Source organism: Mytilus edulis, chromosome 9, assembly GCF_963676685.1.
Source record: "Mytilus edulis chromosome 9, xbMytEdul2.2, whole genome shotgun sequence".
NCBI lineage: Eukaryota > Metazoa > Mollusca > Bivalvia > Mytilida > Mytilidae > Mytilus > Mytilus edulis.
The window spans coordinates 85,218,557-85,236,207 of record NC_092352.1 but is presented as its reverse complement, the minus strand read 5'-3'; the positions used below and the strand labels follow the sequence as shown (position 1 = coordinate 85,236,207).

Below are 17,651 nucleotides of genomic sequence, written 5' to 3'. Positions count from 1 at the left end.
CATAACTTGGGAATGTTACCAGTAAATATACACCTGCATATTGTTTACATTGAAATCTGTGGTAACCTTTCATTTGAGGTAGGGGTAGTTAAGAAAATAAGTGAGAGTTTAAACTCTGAGAAGTTCAGGGCATATAAACGTTGAAAATATGCCGCACAGCCTTATATTTTGACCTTTGAAAAAAATTGTGGTGCATATGAACTTTCAATTCTAGGATAAGATTTTTTTCAAAACTTCATAGTAAAAGTGGTACAGTTTTAGCCGTAAAAGGAGTTCCTATGGGAAATTGCATTGTCAATATTTACAGAGATACAACCTACAGGAAGTTTACCATAACAAATCATGTACAAATATATTTAACAAAAGTATAATATTTTTAATAATAATGTAAAACATTGTAAGTCTATGAAATTTATAATCTATAACAGTCCATATTACACATCCACAAGGGGCCCATTCTTCATCTGGCAAAATCATCTCAGAAATCCAGCAACTGACAAAAAATAATATCTTTTTGTAAATAAACATTACAAAATAATCATACAATAGACAATTCCAAACCTATAAGAATACATTTGATATTGAAGGTAAATTATAAGAAGCATGTGTTTTATTATTCATGGTTATTTAAATCATCTTTTTCAATTTTTTCAATTCAACTATTCACCCACTTAATCATATATGATAATGATGTAGGAATGTTTTTTTTTTTAATTCATTTTAGCTAACATGCTAAAGATGAGGTGTAAAATAAAAAGATTTGGTTATTTGTGACCGTCCACAATGAAAAGTTTTAACTAAGGAAGATATTTGTTTGTTTTAAAGTTTTGTATTTTATCAATTGTCTCTTAGTATTAATATAAGTAGTATAAGTAGAAGGCATAAATATGTTCTACAGCCACTGGTATCAATGGAATGCTTGAAATGTAAGTTGGACTGTGTGTATTATTGTGCGTTTATTTTTCCTTTGGATAAAGGAATAGGGAAAAGGTTGTGATCTCATAAAACATGTTTAACCACACAGCAATTTTGTGCCTGTCCCCAGTCAGGAACCTATAGCCTTTGTTAGTCTTGTATGTTTTTTTCAAATTTTGGTTCATTTATATGTTTTGAAGTTTAGTGTAGCATCCATTTCCCTGAAGTAGTGCTGGTATACATATTGCTCCTGAGTAAGCTGAAGCCCTGCCTTGGGTGTGGTATTTTCTCACTGTATTAAAGACCCACTGGTGGCCTTAAATAGATTAATTACATTTAAACTTACAAGTTGTGGAAGAATTTTCTCTAGATGTTCAATTGACACTGTGGTTGTGCTATCTTTCTGAAAAAATACATTTTAAATTAAAGTTATAACATACATACATATCTGTAAACACAATCAACTGCCCCAACACTCAGTAGTTCATAGTGTTTGAAGAACAATTATTTCCTTTTTTTATTTCAGTTACTAATGAGATTTTTATGTCCAGTAAAATTTGTGTGATTTTATTTTTTTGTCAATAACTGATCAGAAAGGAAGGCTAAAACACATGGTTAAGTGAACCTTACTGGCTTAGAATAAGCCATCAAGAAATGTGCAAGTTTTTGTAAATCTGATTCATATGATGAGTAAATTCCCATAACAATATACTATATATTAAACTCACCTCTGCCTCTTTGCAGGACCTCATAATTGCCTCTGAAAATAGCAAATAAATTGAAAGTATTTGATCATCTAAAAATACAGGTTTTTAATAGGCCAACAAATGCACAGGTAATCTTTCCAAAGAAAAGGCTACCAGGTTAACAGAGATGGATTTAGGGGGCAGGGGGCCTGGACCCCCCTTTTGAGAAAAATATTTGGTTGCTTATATAGGGAATCACTGAGGTGTGACAAAATCAGGCCCCCTCCTAGGCAGCCAGTGGACCCCCATTTATGAAAATGTCTGGATCCGCCACTGGTTAAAACTGCCACCATCTTTTTGTTTCCGTCATTCCAAAGTCCACCCTGTCGCCCCAAACCAAATGGACAAAGAATGTATGGATTTATTATAAGCAAACAGTGTATATGTCCTTGTATAAGAATTGATTTCAAATACATTCCGTCTTCTAACATTCTAACATGTCTCAATTGAGGTTTTTATAATAAATGTGTATTGTGTGTTAAGAACTTAGTATGATATACAGGCCCGTAGCCAGGAATTTCCAAGGGGGTGGGGAGTATTTGGACTCATCCAAACCCCCTGGCAACAGGTATGATATAATTATATACATATACATGTACAAGAGATGAAGAGAAAGTGAATCAAATTGAGGTTTGTGCCTATTAACTACAATGTATAATTATCTTTTCTTTCAACTTCTGCAAATACATGTTTTTTTAAATGTAATACAAAACACTTATTTCTTTAAGAATGACCACAAGGTGAAGATCTTGAAATGGAGTATATACAACATATTATACTAGAATAGAGACAACAACTTGATATAAGCAGAAAACAGTCAAAGGCGATAATTGAGTCTTCCACACAGCAAGAAAATCCCTCAAAATCCTGTAACAGTCTTCAACTGGCCTCTTAACATATTGTATACTAGTTCAGCAAAATTGATGCCACACTTAATTCTGAAATGTACCAATGAACCAAAATTTTTGAAATACTAGACTAACAAAGAAATGTACAATAAAGAACTCAGTTTAAAAGAAGGCTAAAAAAATCCCATCTTAGAATAGGTAAAAGAATGATTATATAAAATGTACCTGAGCTCTGACCAAAACTACTGGTATTTGTAAATACACCTACCTGTTATAAAGAGCCCAATCAACTCTCTGGACAAATGTATAGCTTCACTAGTCACTGAAAGTTGTAGAATAAAACCAGATTAAAATGATTAAAGTTTGATATTTTTCAGGTTTCTAATTATAATATTCTTATATACAATATTTTATAGCATTGTGAGATTTTTTAAATGAGATTCCTATTTACCGGTATACATGCTACAACAGTCATTTGACAATGTTAATATAAACTCAAAGACAAACTTGATAAATGTTTTCTCTAACATGCCTAATATTAAGTACATATGTAGCAGGTTGATAAGAAGAAAGAAGCAGCCTTTCAGTGGTTGTTATTGATTAGGTCTGACATATTTGATTTTGCATACATTGTTTTGTTATATATGAGCCTGTCAGATTTCATACCCGTAGCCAGGGGGGGTTCGAGGGGTTCGGACGAACCCTCCCTTGAAAACTAATAAGCACTGTTAAAGTCGAGTTTGTGAGTCAAACGAACCCCCCTTTGGAAAATCCTGGCTACGGGCCTGGATTTCTCTATGAGTTGTTTCACAGTCACATTTTTTAATGTCCAGCCTTTTAAAGCCAATAATGTGGTATGGGTTTTTATCACTTTTGAAGGATGTCAGGGGCGGATTAAGGGGGGGGCGTGGCGCCCCCCCTAAAATTTGCAAAGCATGGGTTGTCCTCAGCTCAATAAAGTATCTGAACAGACGACGAATATTAATCTTGTCGCATTGCATCTGTTTTAACATTCAAAGAAGTATATAAAACAGTAAGTTAAATAAACAATTGCTTTGATAAGTTCAAAAACATCTCTACCTCACTTTCCCACGAAGTAGGCGAAAGTGTCCTACCTGCGGTTGGGTTGGTTATTTCATTATGGCACGGCCAAGAAAACAGTCCTGTTTAAATTCTTTCTTAATGAAAGATAGGAATACTAGTTCAGGCGAAAGGTTCGTTTATTAATTTGTATCATTGTTTAACATCTCTGTATGATATCAATATATGTTTCTCACTTTCAACTTGTAAAGTTTGCCGAAGCATGCATAAATGGTGAAGGCCCCCAACCCGTACTACCGTATTACATAGGATCCCAAGAAAATAAACATATCTTCGCAAGGACCTCATTCTGATTTTACTGGTTTGCGGTAGAAATGTATATAAAAAGTTTGACACGACCTCCGGAAATAGAAGACAAGAGTGCACACACTGAAATGTCTCGCCTTCTTTACTAATCATTGATATTATGTTGAAAGTCCTAAGTATAAAGCTTTATTACAACTGTCACATAAACTTAACATTAACCAAGATAGCTAAACAAAGACCAATGAACCATGAAAATGAGGTCAAGGTCAGATGAACCATGCCAGACAGACATGTACAGCTAACAAAGCTTCCATACAACAAATATAGTTGACCTATTACTTATAGTTTAAGAAAAATAGACCAAAACACAAAAACTTAACACTGTGCAATGAACCGTGCAATTGAGGTCATGGTCAAATAAACCTGCGGGACTGACATATAGATCATAATATATTTCCATACACCAAATATAGCCGACCTTTGGCATATAATATTAGATAAAAAGACCAAAACTTAAAAACTTAACTTTGACCACTGAACCATGAAAATGAGGTCAAGGTCACATGACATCTGCCCACTAGACATGCACACCTTACAATCATTCCATACAACAAATATAGTAGACCTATTGCATAAAGTATGAGAAAAACAGACCAAAACACAAAAACTTAACTATAACCACTGAACCATGAAAATGAGGTCAAGGTCAGATGACACCTGCCAGTTGGACATGTACGCCTTCCAGTCCTTCCATACACCAAATATACTAGCCCTATTGCTTATAGTATCTGAGATATGGACTTGACCACCAAAACTTAACCTTGTTCACTGATCCATGAAATGAGGTCGAGGTCAAGTGAAAACTGTCTGACGGGCATGAGGACCTTGCAAGGTACGCACATACCAAATATAGTTATCCTATTACTTATAATAAGAGAGAATTCAACATTACAAAAATTCTGAACTTTTTTTTCAAGTGGTCACTGAACCATGAAAATGAGGTCAAGGACATTGGACATGTGACTGACGGAAACTTCGTAACATGAGGCATCTATATACAAAGTATGAAGCATCCAGGTCTTTCACCTTCTAAAATATAAACCTTTTAAGAAGTTAGCTAACGCCGCCGCCGTAGCCGCCGCCGCCGTAGCCGCCGCCGCCGGATCACTATCCCTATGTCGAGCTTTCTGCAACAAAAGTTGCAGGCTCGACAAAAAGAAAAATTAAGAAAAGACAATTAGAAATCCCTGCCAAAAGTAGAAATTCTTGTTTTCAAAATCTTATATTGGTAGGTGAGCTATTATTGAGTCAATGAATAGAAGCTCGCAGATTTCTTGTTAATTATAGTGATTACAAATTGTCAGGGGTGGATTTATGCGGGTTTAGCTTGAAACTTAAATTTCTCGCTAATTTTACCACAAAATATTTATTTCTCGCCACGCTTGGCAAGATATCTACATTGCACCCTCTCTAGAAGAATATTTCAATAATTTCGATAATAATACCTCCAAAAAAAATTCGCGGAGCGAGGCAGATATATAAGTTTGCGCCCCCTCTAACCGAAAATCCTGGATCCGCCCCTGGATGTACATGTATGGTGACCTTTAATTGCTTATATCCACTTATTCAAATTTTTGTCGACAGTTGTCTTATTAGCAGTCAAACCACATCTCCTGATTTGTATATTGATAAGTAGAAAGAAGTGTGTGCAACATTAGAAAAGTTTTTATCAATAACTCTATAACACAGAAAACTAGTAGTCAACTAGTAGGCTATAGAACTTATCATTATTTTGAAATCAGCAACACTTGAACTATTGACCTCATGCATTGAACAATCATTTTTCCTCATTATTCATTCTTTGTGGTAGTACAAATGTATATATACATGATGCTCCCACAGGGTACACCCCTCAGGTCGCAAGGTCGCTTTTAATTTCGTCAAGAGGTCGTTTTTAAGGGAAATGTACAGGTCGCAGGTCGTTTTTCCGAACACAGAGGACGGAAGTCGGTCGAAGGTCGTTTTTAAAAGGCCCTCAGGTCGGAAGTCGCCTCTAAAAAGCCCAGAGGTCGCAGGTCGTTTTTGACCTTGCAGGAGCCTCATACATCAGACATTTTCTATTCATAATTATGATGTCAAAGCTTTACAGCCTACAGGAACCTTCATGATGTACAGTAATCATAAATGGATAGCATCTGAAAATTCCTGTAATGTACATGTAGCTATACCTCCTTTTTTTGAAACTGTCACTAAGAAACTTACTCTTTGTCTTCTCATCTTTGAAGAATGACTGTAACATACACTGTATGGTTTTCTGAAATATAATTATTTGATTTTAATTCATTTCTTCATCATGATCATGTTCTTGATGGATATTGTTATAAGCATAAGATACATATACATACATGCTTTGTATTTAAAACAGAATATCTGTCATTTTGTCTGTTTATAATACATGTGTAATTATATTAATCAATAGATATAAGGCCAAATAAAAATATATGTGTGGTTCCAGTAACCCTACCGCCCCCACTTTTTCGGCTTAAAAATAGCCTACCCTAAAGATTTTATTGTCATTTTTCATTAAGCACTGTTATAAAAGTCAGAATGTTGCTCCCATAGACTCAATGTAAAAAAAAACCATAAAATAAAAAAAAAATCCCTACCAACCTACCCTAACTTTTTTTCAGATGTAACTGGAACCACACATACCTTTTTTATATGGCCTAAGAAGATCATGTGATATTAGTGCTGCTGAGACAACTCTCTACCCAAACATATTTAAACATTACCACACTTATAATGCAATCCTCTTATCTGATGATTTAAAAGTGCAATTTCAACATGCAAGTAAATTTTGCATCATGTTCATGCATGGAATTAACAATCTGTGAATTATCATTACCATGATTACATAATTTAATGTTCATAGATATAGGAAGATGTGGTATGAGTGCCAATGAAACAACTCTCCATCCAAGTAACAATTTATAAAAGTAAACCATTATAGGTCAAGGTACAGGTTTCAACACGGAGTCTTTGCTCACACCGAACAGCATTTAGCATACTGTATTCATTAAGACACATACTTTCATTACTTTGTCTTCATGTCAAACATCAGGATTCTGTAATCCAGTAAAATATTTGCTATTTATTGCTGACTACTTGTTTTAAAATTACTATTTTTTGTAGTATACATCATAATCATTGTACATGTACATAATTAAGATCCATTGACTTTGTCATTGCAGTTGTGTTTTTAGTTGTTCATTATGTTTACTTTTTGTCTTTTTTGTAGGTAACTATACACGATGGGTCTAGGTTACGTTTGACAGCAGGCCTCGACAATAACGCTTGTCCGGTACCAGAGCAAAAAAAGTTTGGACAAGTAAAAGCTATATCAAGCTTGTCCGATGGGACAAGTAAAATTATTCTGCAGAAAATAAATTTGATGAACAAAGTAATTATAAACAAAAAAAAGATAGGAAAATATAAAAATAAAGTTTTAATTTGACATGTTTACTTGCAATCCAATATTTAAAACTGGTTCTTTATCAGGTACATGTATGATTTAACAGGTAAAAGGCATACTATTCTGGTAAACCAGTTTTACTGATCAGCGATGCTTTGCAGACACTATAAGGAAACTTTACAAGACAGTTCATCATCAGCTGGAAAGGATTGGGCTTCAAGTTTAATAGACAGTTTGACAACACAGGAGACATATAGGACCAAGACAAATATGTACATTGTTTTCCTTCCTTATTCTGTTGGCTTATAATAAATCATGCTGATAATTTTCTTAACAAAAAAACTTTTAAAATAAAAATGAAATTATTTACCATAAAATTCACTAAATCATATTTTATCCTAGTATTCCTAGTACATGTAGTATGTAGAAAAAAAACAATACTTGCAACTTGCCATCATACCTCATCTTCATTTTTTTTTATTGATTGCATTTGAATAATCTTTTTCAACTTAAAAAAAACATTGACAGGCTTATCAGACAGTGCCTCATACGCATACATAGTCTGATGAGACTTTGGCATTTATTAAAACTAGAACCTGTGACATGACTAGATTCAGTTGCTCCGACTCATATTTTTGAAAAGTATTTTAACATGTTCAAAAGATACATTGTGTATGAATCAAATTCTGTTCTATTGTTTTAATTTATTTTGTTCCTTGAATTGACTAAAAATGCAAAAAAGGTTAGTTTTTTTTGGACAAGTTACAATTTCATTCGAACAAGTAAGTTTTGGTTTGTACAGTTGAAAAAAAGTTATTGTAGAGGCATGGACAGCTGTATAGGAAACAAAGTTTTGTTTGTAACTGGGGTTAGTAATAGAAAATAAGGTTCACACATGTATATGATGAAAAGTAGGGCCCGAAAAAATAAATAAGGAATTGATCCACATAGGCACGAGACAGATCGACTTGGGACTTGATTTGCATCAAGGGATCTCCTGTAGTTTGTGATCGCAATACTGGTATATCAGTATTGTCAACAATACACAATACTGGTATAAAAATTTTGTACCAGTATTGCAATTTTTTTTTTTAAACAGCAATACTGGTACATTACTGATATACTAGTATTGTAGTTGTATTGTTGACTTTACTTAAAAATGTATAATGAAAAATGAATTTTAAGAAAAATAAGTTATTGAAAATCAAAGGGAGATTAAATGAACTCATAAAGATTATTATAGAGGATAATTGTGAAATTAATTAAAAATAATTACTTTACTCACAAACCTAAATTGACACAAAACAGATACACATTGTACAAATAAACAGAAGATTATTGCATTTAAATCATATTATGCAAACAATTATTAATTATATAAAATAATTGCTCTTCATTTTATCATATTTCTATATTTTATTTAATTCGTTTTAGATAAAACATCATCTTATTCATGTTTAATATTGTTTGAGTTATTATTTATTAAATTTAGGCAAATTATTACATTCTATCACTGTAAATTCTTTAAGAGAAAATCCACAAAATCCCTAAAAATCCCTATAGGAAGTATGTGTGTGTGTGTGGGGGTGGGGGGGGGGGGGGGGGGGGTGGGGGTGGGGGTGTAGAAATGCCATACAAAGTAAAAATAGACAATTCCAATGCTGATGATACAGAGCTATAACAGCAATCTCAATATAAATTTCACTAAAATATACTTTGAGTCTTGGAAAGAGAGAGATTAAAGAAAACATAGAAGCATGGCAAAGAGTTTGTTAAAATGCTGAGACAGTAGGGCATGTAGGGTAAAAAGTAAAATCACAAAAATACTGAACATAGAGGAAGATCAATTGGGAAAGTCCATAATCACATGGCAAAATCAAATAATAAAACGCATCAAAAACGAATGGACAAAAACTGTCATATTCCTGACTTGGTACAACATCAGAAGATTTAAAACTGTTTTTGATGACAATCAAATTATGTACCATCAATGCCATCATCAGTTAAACATACAATCATTCCTTATAAAATTGTCATGTCATGATTTAATTTCATTATGCCACAGGCATTTGTCTCAGAAAAAAAATTCCTATATACATGTACATGTACTTTAATCATGTTAATATAACACTAGTTTGACAAATTTTCAGCGGTGGGAAAAATTATTACGATTGACATACTTGGGTAGGATTGCTACGGATGATTTCGACAATAAATGTAGGCGTGTTATACACCATTGTATAGATAAATCAATTTAGATTTACGATATTACAAGTTTAGGTGGGGTTGACAGCCTAGAAAGCGGCATATAACGGATTTTCGTCACCGCCTGACATTTTTCGAAAATGCAAGTTAAGTACCTTGTGTTATATTAAGGTATAAATAGGAAAAAAATTCTGAGACAAGTGCCTGTGCATTATGCATATATAAATGTGACACCTTTAGTAAAATATTAATTACCTAGTATTGTTTATTTAAAAAAAAAAACCACAATACTGGTACAATACTGGCACAAAATTATTATACCAGTATTGCGATCACCAACTACAGGAGATTTACATGACATGATAAAGGCGGATTTAGGGGTAGTATACATATAAAGATTAAAGTGAATTATATGAATCTATACATGTATATAAGGTTCCTAGACCCAGACTAGTCTGAACCTGTGTACAACAGTCAGACTCACTCAACACTCAAAAGTCATTAGTCCGAGCCCGGGGACGCCCCCAGTTTGTCTGGCAAAACAGCCGTTGGACGTCAGAGTAATCTCGGACTAAAACGTCATTTGCCTGATCATGCTGACAAATTTTCATGATTTTGGGACGAGTATCATGAGTATATATACTATATACTTTTTTAAATAGGGCTCCGTATTCCTCAGTCATGGTAATCTTGTACAGTTAACGTTAGATTAAAATGTGTCAGTGATTATCCACTTGCAAGCTGCTCAGTCATTTGACAAAAATAATGTCAAGAGAACTTTCGAAATTTTCCGCCACTAACCGGATATCATCATAATAACTTTGGACTCAATTTCGGTTGGAATTCATGAATCCGGAGAAAATTTTTCGCCACAGCTCAAACTTAATGTGTCCAAGGATTTGTATAGTCACATACAAATCCTTGATGTGTCCTTTGCTGCTCGACCAGCGGTTTTAAGAACGAAATTTACAATTCCAATCACATAGGCATGAAAAAATAAATTAAAAAAAACCACCTCCCAAAACATCCAAAATAAATCAACTTGAGCACTTGGCAGCTGTGATGGAAAAAAAATATATCAATTGATTATAGATCATTATATTTGAATATAGTTTTTAAACTTGTCATTTATTATGGTTTAATGTTTATTTAAAAAGATAATTCTAAATAATTTTGAAACCCTTTTCTGTAATCTTTATATTTTAGCACACATTTATTTTCTATTCTTTTATTTGTAGTTGAAACAAGAAACATATGCAGCAGTGGTCGATCCAGGGGGTGGGTACACAGGCACCTGTGGGTGGGTAGGGTGTGTCCGGGGTTGGAACCCCTCCTTTTAACGATCAAGGGTTTTGAATGGGGATTTATGGTTTGAACTTCCCCTTGGTTAGAAAACTTTTTAAAATGGCTGGATCCGCACCTGTACATGCATATATATATTATGAACTTATATTATCGGCCTAGCTGCAATGATCAGATCGTACATTTCATATTAGGTCTATGTTATAGGCTTCTATATATAGACAAGAAGATGAACTTAATTTAAGTAGTACATCTTTGAACCGAAGAAGAGAATATAAGGCTTTAGTCACAAATTATGCATATCATGTATATGTGTGACCGTTGAATAACCTACTAAAATACACGCTTAAAATGGACATTTCACGTTATATTGTTATTATATTATACTGTTTTAATCAATTGATGGTAAATAAGTGAACATGATTTGAACTTTTTAAAAATTTTATATTTTTTTTTATTTAAATCACTTGTGCACTTTATTTCGGGACCACGTGTTATCATAAAATTGAGAATGGAAATGGGGAATGTGCCAAAGAGACAACAACCCGACCATAGAAAAAAACAACAGCAGAAGGTCACCAATAGGTCTTCAATGTAGCGTTAAATTCCCGCACCCGGAGGCGTCCTTCAGCTGGCCCCTAAACAAATATATACTAGTGCAGTGATAATGAACGCCATACTAATCATGAATGATACGTTTTATTGAGTAATGCAATTGCTTAAGGAATAACATGTGATGTGCAGTAAGCCAATCAGAATAAAGTATAATAATGAAACATACATCTAGTGTAATTATTACCACATAAACCAACAAGATTGCCTTTTTTACGTTTCATTTATTCACATCTCTAAATTATCCTAGTATGTACAACTGTATTGTCTTGTTTTCTTGTAAGTTGCATATATAACACTATTTTTCGAAGCATGTACTATTATAAAGAAACGTTTCATAACTTTCTGGAATGCCACGTGCACTGATAACAATTCCTTAACAATTACTAGATGATATATATAAGGCCTTCACGTGATTGTTATTATATTTTACCAAAGTACGGGGAAAATAAGCAAACAAAGTAAATAAATTTACTCAAGTAATACGTTGAAAAAATATTAGTCTGTGAAAACAGTTACACAATGTCATGACACAGATTTTTATATGTGCTGACGATAATGGATCAAGTGTTATTTTAATATAATAAATATAATTCGATTATTAGTTGTACTTTCAAATATGTTGTTTAATACACTGTTCTAACTAATAGACTGAAAAGGCAAATAAGATTTGTTTACTATAACACTATTGAAATTTAAATTATTTGATTTTATGTTTAACACTATGAATATGAATGAAAGAAGTTGTCGTGACCCTTAAATAAGACGAATCTTTTCGTTCACAGCAATTCAAATGTAGGAATAAAAAACCTAAAGACGCGTTTACACAAAATCGTGTATAATCATCATATTTTATAAAAATGACTATCAAAAACAACATTGTGTTAGCAGCACTTGTCCTGTTATGGAAATCATATGGTAAGACCTAAATTGCTTTTTTTATATGTATTATTTTTTGATTGTATTAAAGCGGTTTTTTTTCTTTTTTTGTTTCTTCATTTTAAATAAATAACAACAGTCTCAAAGATATGCAATTAAGATATGTTCACATATCAATTTTGTTAATTGGCACTTAGTTTAAAACATATTTTATTGTCTAAATAAACAACAGGATATACACGTGACATTGTATATGGTCGCCTTAATTTCAGCTCATAGAAAATAAGTTTGTTTATACTGAAAACACGGAGCAAAGTAAACGAAATTTGTGTGAACTAGAACTTTAAAAGTATCGGTTATATATATACAGATACCAGTGTGGACAAAATTCTGAAATGCAAGATAATATGGCACAATATGTTCATTATTCAATGTGTGATGTAAATGGTGGAAGTCAATATATAGGACATGCTAATGATCAGCTGTTGTATGAACATACTGTAAGTACTGAACACTTGAGACCCCAATCAATGAGAAAAAGACAATTATCTGATGAAAACAATCACAGTTCAAGGGGAACACAATCACAAAACAACGAACATAAGAAATCTAAACAATGCGATAGTAACAACATGTCGAGTGCACCTCACGATAACGCCCCTACAAACAGAATAGAAACACTGTTACTTCAGTTATCATCGAATTTAAATAATGTTAGTCAAAAACTTGAAAGAAGAATTGATGAACTAGAGACAAATTTTGAGGAGAGGGTTTCTCAAAAGTTATCAGAGAAAATATCTGAAATCATTGACAATAAATTAAAAGACAAGATAGATGAGGTGAAGTTAGAGGTAAAATCAGACATTGAAATAATGCAAGCTAGAATCGGGGATTTAGAGAAATCATTGGCAGAGGCAAACAGCTCAAAGGGTGAAAAGTCAAATATTAACCGAAAAAATAGATTTGTTATAAAAAACTTACAATCAGAAGAAAATGAAAACAAAGAAGTGACAACAAACAAAGTCCAAGCCCTTTTGAAAGATGGTCTCGCCCTATCACATATCTCTTTTAAGTCAGTAGAAAGAAAAGAAGCTTATGGTAAATCGACAGGACTGGTCATAGTGGAGGTTGAAGACTTTGAACACAAACAACAAATTATGAAACATAAGAAAAACCTAAAAAACAGTGAAAAGTATAAGAAGGTGTATGTAGAACATGATCTACCAATGGAAACACGTAACTTCCAAGCCACAGTTAGAACTGTTCTTAAAGAAATCGGAAGTCAAAATAATTATATGTTTGCCGGTAGTCGCCTAGTGAAAAAGCAATAGGACATTTTGCGGCTTGGTGTCTGGAATTGTAGGGGGTGGTCTCTCAAGGATAATGACAATGCAAAATTTAGAAAGTGTGTGCTTGAATATTCTGAGTGTGATGTTTTGGCATTAACTGAAACTTTTTTACGTGGTGATGAAAGATTGAATATTCCTGGCTATACCTTCTTTGGTCAAAATCGAAAACATTTACATAGAAATGCTACCCGGGGATCTGCGGGGGTTGGAGTTCTTGTGAAAAAAGACGTCCTACATTCATTTAATGTACTACTTTTAGATACGGAAATTGAGGGAATTATGTGGATAAAATTTAAATCAAAATTCTGTGATATATCGATTATTGTGGCTGTATGTTATTTGCCGCCAGCAGAGTCAAGTAGGGCGCTAGATTCGGATATGTATTTTCAAAATCTGTTACAACAAGTTCATGAATACCAAAATTTAGGTCGAATAATAATCTGTGGAGATTTGAATTCAAGAGTTGGTCAAAACAGTGATTATGTTGAAGGCGTCGATATAATACGACCACGAAATGTAGTAGATTTTTGTGAAAATCATCAAGGTGATACATTTATAAATTTTTTATGTGACATAAATTTTGCAATGTTGAATGGCCGCTTCAATGACCACGAATTCACATATATTGCGCCCGCGGGACGCTCTGTCGTTGATTATATGTGTGTACCATACGAGGATATAGAATATGTACATAGTTTTAGTGTTTTAACGATGTCCAAATGTATAAATGAAATTAATTACATGCCTGAAAAAATCCCAGATCATTCACTGTTACTTTGTGATTTAATTATCGGATGTAAATATGACTCTAATACGACAAATTACGATATTAACTCGGATGATCAAAACAAGAAATTTAAAGTGACAAATCTACCAAACGATTTTATGAATAGAGATGAAATAGTTACAAAAGTCAATGAAGTTATCATGAATATTGAAAATTCAATTCGAATTACTGAAAATGTTCAAACTGCGTATGATGAATTTCAAATGTTGATACACGGGGAAATGGAAAACAAATTACCGAAGAAATCTTTTAATAACGGAATAAGTAAACGTAAAAAAACTTTATATAAACCATATTGGAATGCTGATTTAACGAATCATTGGAACAAGGCTTGTGAAGCTGAAAAAAGATGGTTAAAATGGCAAGGTTCAAATAGTGTTAATAAGAAGTACAAAACAGAATTTTGTGATGCTCGAAAAACATTTGATAGAATAAATCGGAAATATAAACGGAAATATGCGAAAGACGAACAATACAAACTTGAACAGAAACTGGAATCGTTTAATAAAGATGAATTTTGGAGGTCCATCGGCAAAACCGGAATAGTAAATGAACGGAAACCATGCGTGCCATGGGCAGTCGTTGATGAAAATGGAAACGTGAAAACGGACAAAGAAGGCGTTCTGAACAAATGGAAAAACGATTTTCATACATTATTTACAAGTGAATCTACAGAAAACCAACGAGCAAATGACACTTTTGATTCAAATTTAGATGTAACTAAGTTAAATGAGGCAATTACACGAGAGGAAGTTTTACTAGCCGTTGCGCATGCGAAAAACAAGAAAGCTGCGGGGATTGATAATATACCAGCCGAAGTTTTAAAGAATGATGCCGCTATTGAATTGCTGTACAAAATTATTCAGGGTTGTTTTGAACTCGGACAGGTACCAAATGAGTGGACAAGTGGGATTATAAATCCAATTTTAAAACCTGGAGCAAACGACGACAGATGTCCTCTGAATTACCGTGGCATAACTTTAATATCCGTACCGTGCAAAATATACTGTACAGTACTTAATAATCGTCTAAGCAAATGGCTTGAAGAAAATGACTGTCTCTGTGATGAGCAGAATGGATTTCGGCGTGGACGCAGTTGTGAAGAACACATTTTCGCATTATATTCAATTCTAAATGACAGAAAAATCAGCCGTAAATCAACATACGTATGTTTCGTGGATATGAAAAAAGCGTTCGATACTGTAAGGCGGGATTTGCTTTGGTACAAGCTTCAAGTTATGGGAATTCGTGGCCAATTTTTAAATGCAATAAAATCATTATATGAAGATGTTCAGTGCACGGTTCGAGTGAATAATATGCTAACACCGTGGTTTGATGTGTCATCTGGAGTTAAACAGGGATGTATTCTCTCGCCTACATTATTCTCTGTATATATAAATGACTTAGCCGACCGTATCAACAGTCTTGACTGTGGAGTGTCTTTAAGTGAAAGAACATTAAGCATTTTGCTTTATGCTGATGACATTGCCTTAATCGCACCGGACGAACAAAGTTTACAGCGCATGCTTAATGTCCTGACAGACTGGTGCTCATCTTGGAAGTTGTCTATAAACCCAGAAAAGACTAAAGTTGTACACTTTAGACCGCAATCGTTTGATATTTCAGACTTTAATTTTACATGTAGTAATTATGATTTAACAATAACTGATTCTTATAAATACCTTGGGATCTGGTTTGACGAACACCTTACATTTACAAAAAATACCAAGGAACTAGCAAAATCAGCAAGCCGAGCTTTAGGGGCTGTTTTTGGACGTTTTATTTCATCCGGTGGTATGTCATATAAAGTTTATACAAAATTGTACAACTCAATGGTGGAGCCTATTTTAATGTACGGAAGTGGAATTTGGGGAACAAAATCGTTTAGTGTAATAAACTCTGTGCAAAATAAAGCCTGTAAGTACTTTTTATCAGTTGGTAGAAATACGTCTAATATTTCTACTATGGGCGACTTAGGATGGACATCATGTTTGAATAAACAGCGTGTTTCATGCGTTCGGCTTCTGTGTAAACTAACACGAATGGATCAAAGTAGAACTGTATATGATATTTGGAGTTGGATATCACGTCGACGTAAAGGCTGGAATACGGAGGTGAACAAGATGGTGAACTTATTGGAAATTAGAAACATTGTTAGTGATGTATCATTAAGTACAAAAGTAGTCATGAAAAAAGTCACTGAACAAGTTAACATCTTAAATAATACAGAATGGCAGAGAGAACTCTTTAACGATCGCGGAAAAGACAATGGAAATAAACTTAGGACATATAGGCAATACAAAAGCAACTGTTCCGTGGAACCGTATGTGTCAAAAATTATTCCACGGTCGTACCGACGTGTAATGGCCCTGTTTCGTGCAGGCTCGCTCCCGTTAGCCATCGAGACTGGAAGATACGCCAAGCCGCAAATACCTGTTGAAGACCGTTTATGTGTTTATTGCTCTGACAAAAGTGTTGAAACTGAGAAACATTTTTTATTGAACTGTTGTCTATATAATGACTTAAGATTTGACCTTTACTCAGAATGTTCACAACATATTAATAGTTTTGAAAATTTGAACGACGATTCAAAATTTATACAAATCATGAATTGCTCCGAGATACAGCCATTTTTATGTAAAAGTATTCATAAGTTTTTTATGCGACGTAAATTATTTACATAATTTTTAACCATTTTCATGCGACATAAATTTTTTACTTAAATTTTTTAACAGTGGACAATTATTTTAATTCAATTAGTTTATTTAAATTATGCATATCAGTTGATTTTTCCCCGCAATATCTTAATGTAAATATTTTCACATATATGTGTGAAGGTTTAGATGTATGTATGTGTGAAGTTTTAGATGTATGTAAAGTAAATATTTTTTACGAAACATTTTTAAATATATTTACTTAAGTTTTATTCATCAAGTTGAAAATACTCTAAAATCATAGTTATTAGTTTTAAAAATACAGTATTTCAAAGTATCGTTTGATTTTTAAGAACATCTATATATATTTTGTGCAATGTGTCTCATAAGCCAAATGATATGGCTGGGTATTGATTGTTCTATGTATGTTTTAATATTGTTGTATGATATGTATGTCAATCAATATGTGACACAATAATAAAATAGATTATTATTTATTTTATTTTATTGATACAAGTTTTAACAACTTAGCACA

At 33.2% G+C, this 17,651-nt stretch overlaps 1 protein-coding gene across 1 annotated transcript; it reads right to left on the bottom strand.

Moving 5' to 3' along the window:
• Positions 1 to 355: 355 nt before the first annotated feature.
• Positions 356 to 10,338, bottom strand: LOC139489236 (centromere protein X-like). Its single transcript, XM_071275460.1, has 6 exons — positions 10,184 to 10,338; positions 6,119 to 6,170; positions 2,778 to 2,831; positions 1,644 to 1,675; positions 1,262 to 1,318; positions 356 to 493 (listed from the first exon to the last, which is right to left on the bottom strand). Exons 1-6 carry the CDS (start codon positions 10,214 to 10,216, stop codon positions 479 to 481), a joined length of 243 nt encoding a protein of 80 aa, XP_071131561.1. The 5' UTR covers positions 10,217 to 10,338; the 3' UTR covers positions 356 to 478.
• Positions 10,339 to 17,651: the final 7,313 nt, after the last annotated feature.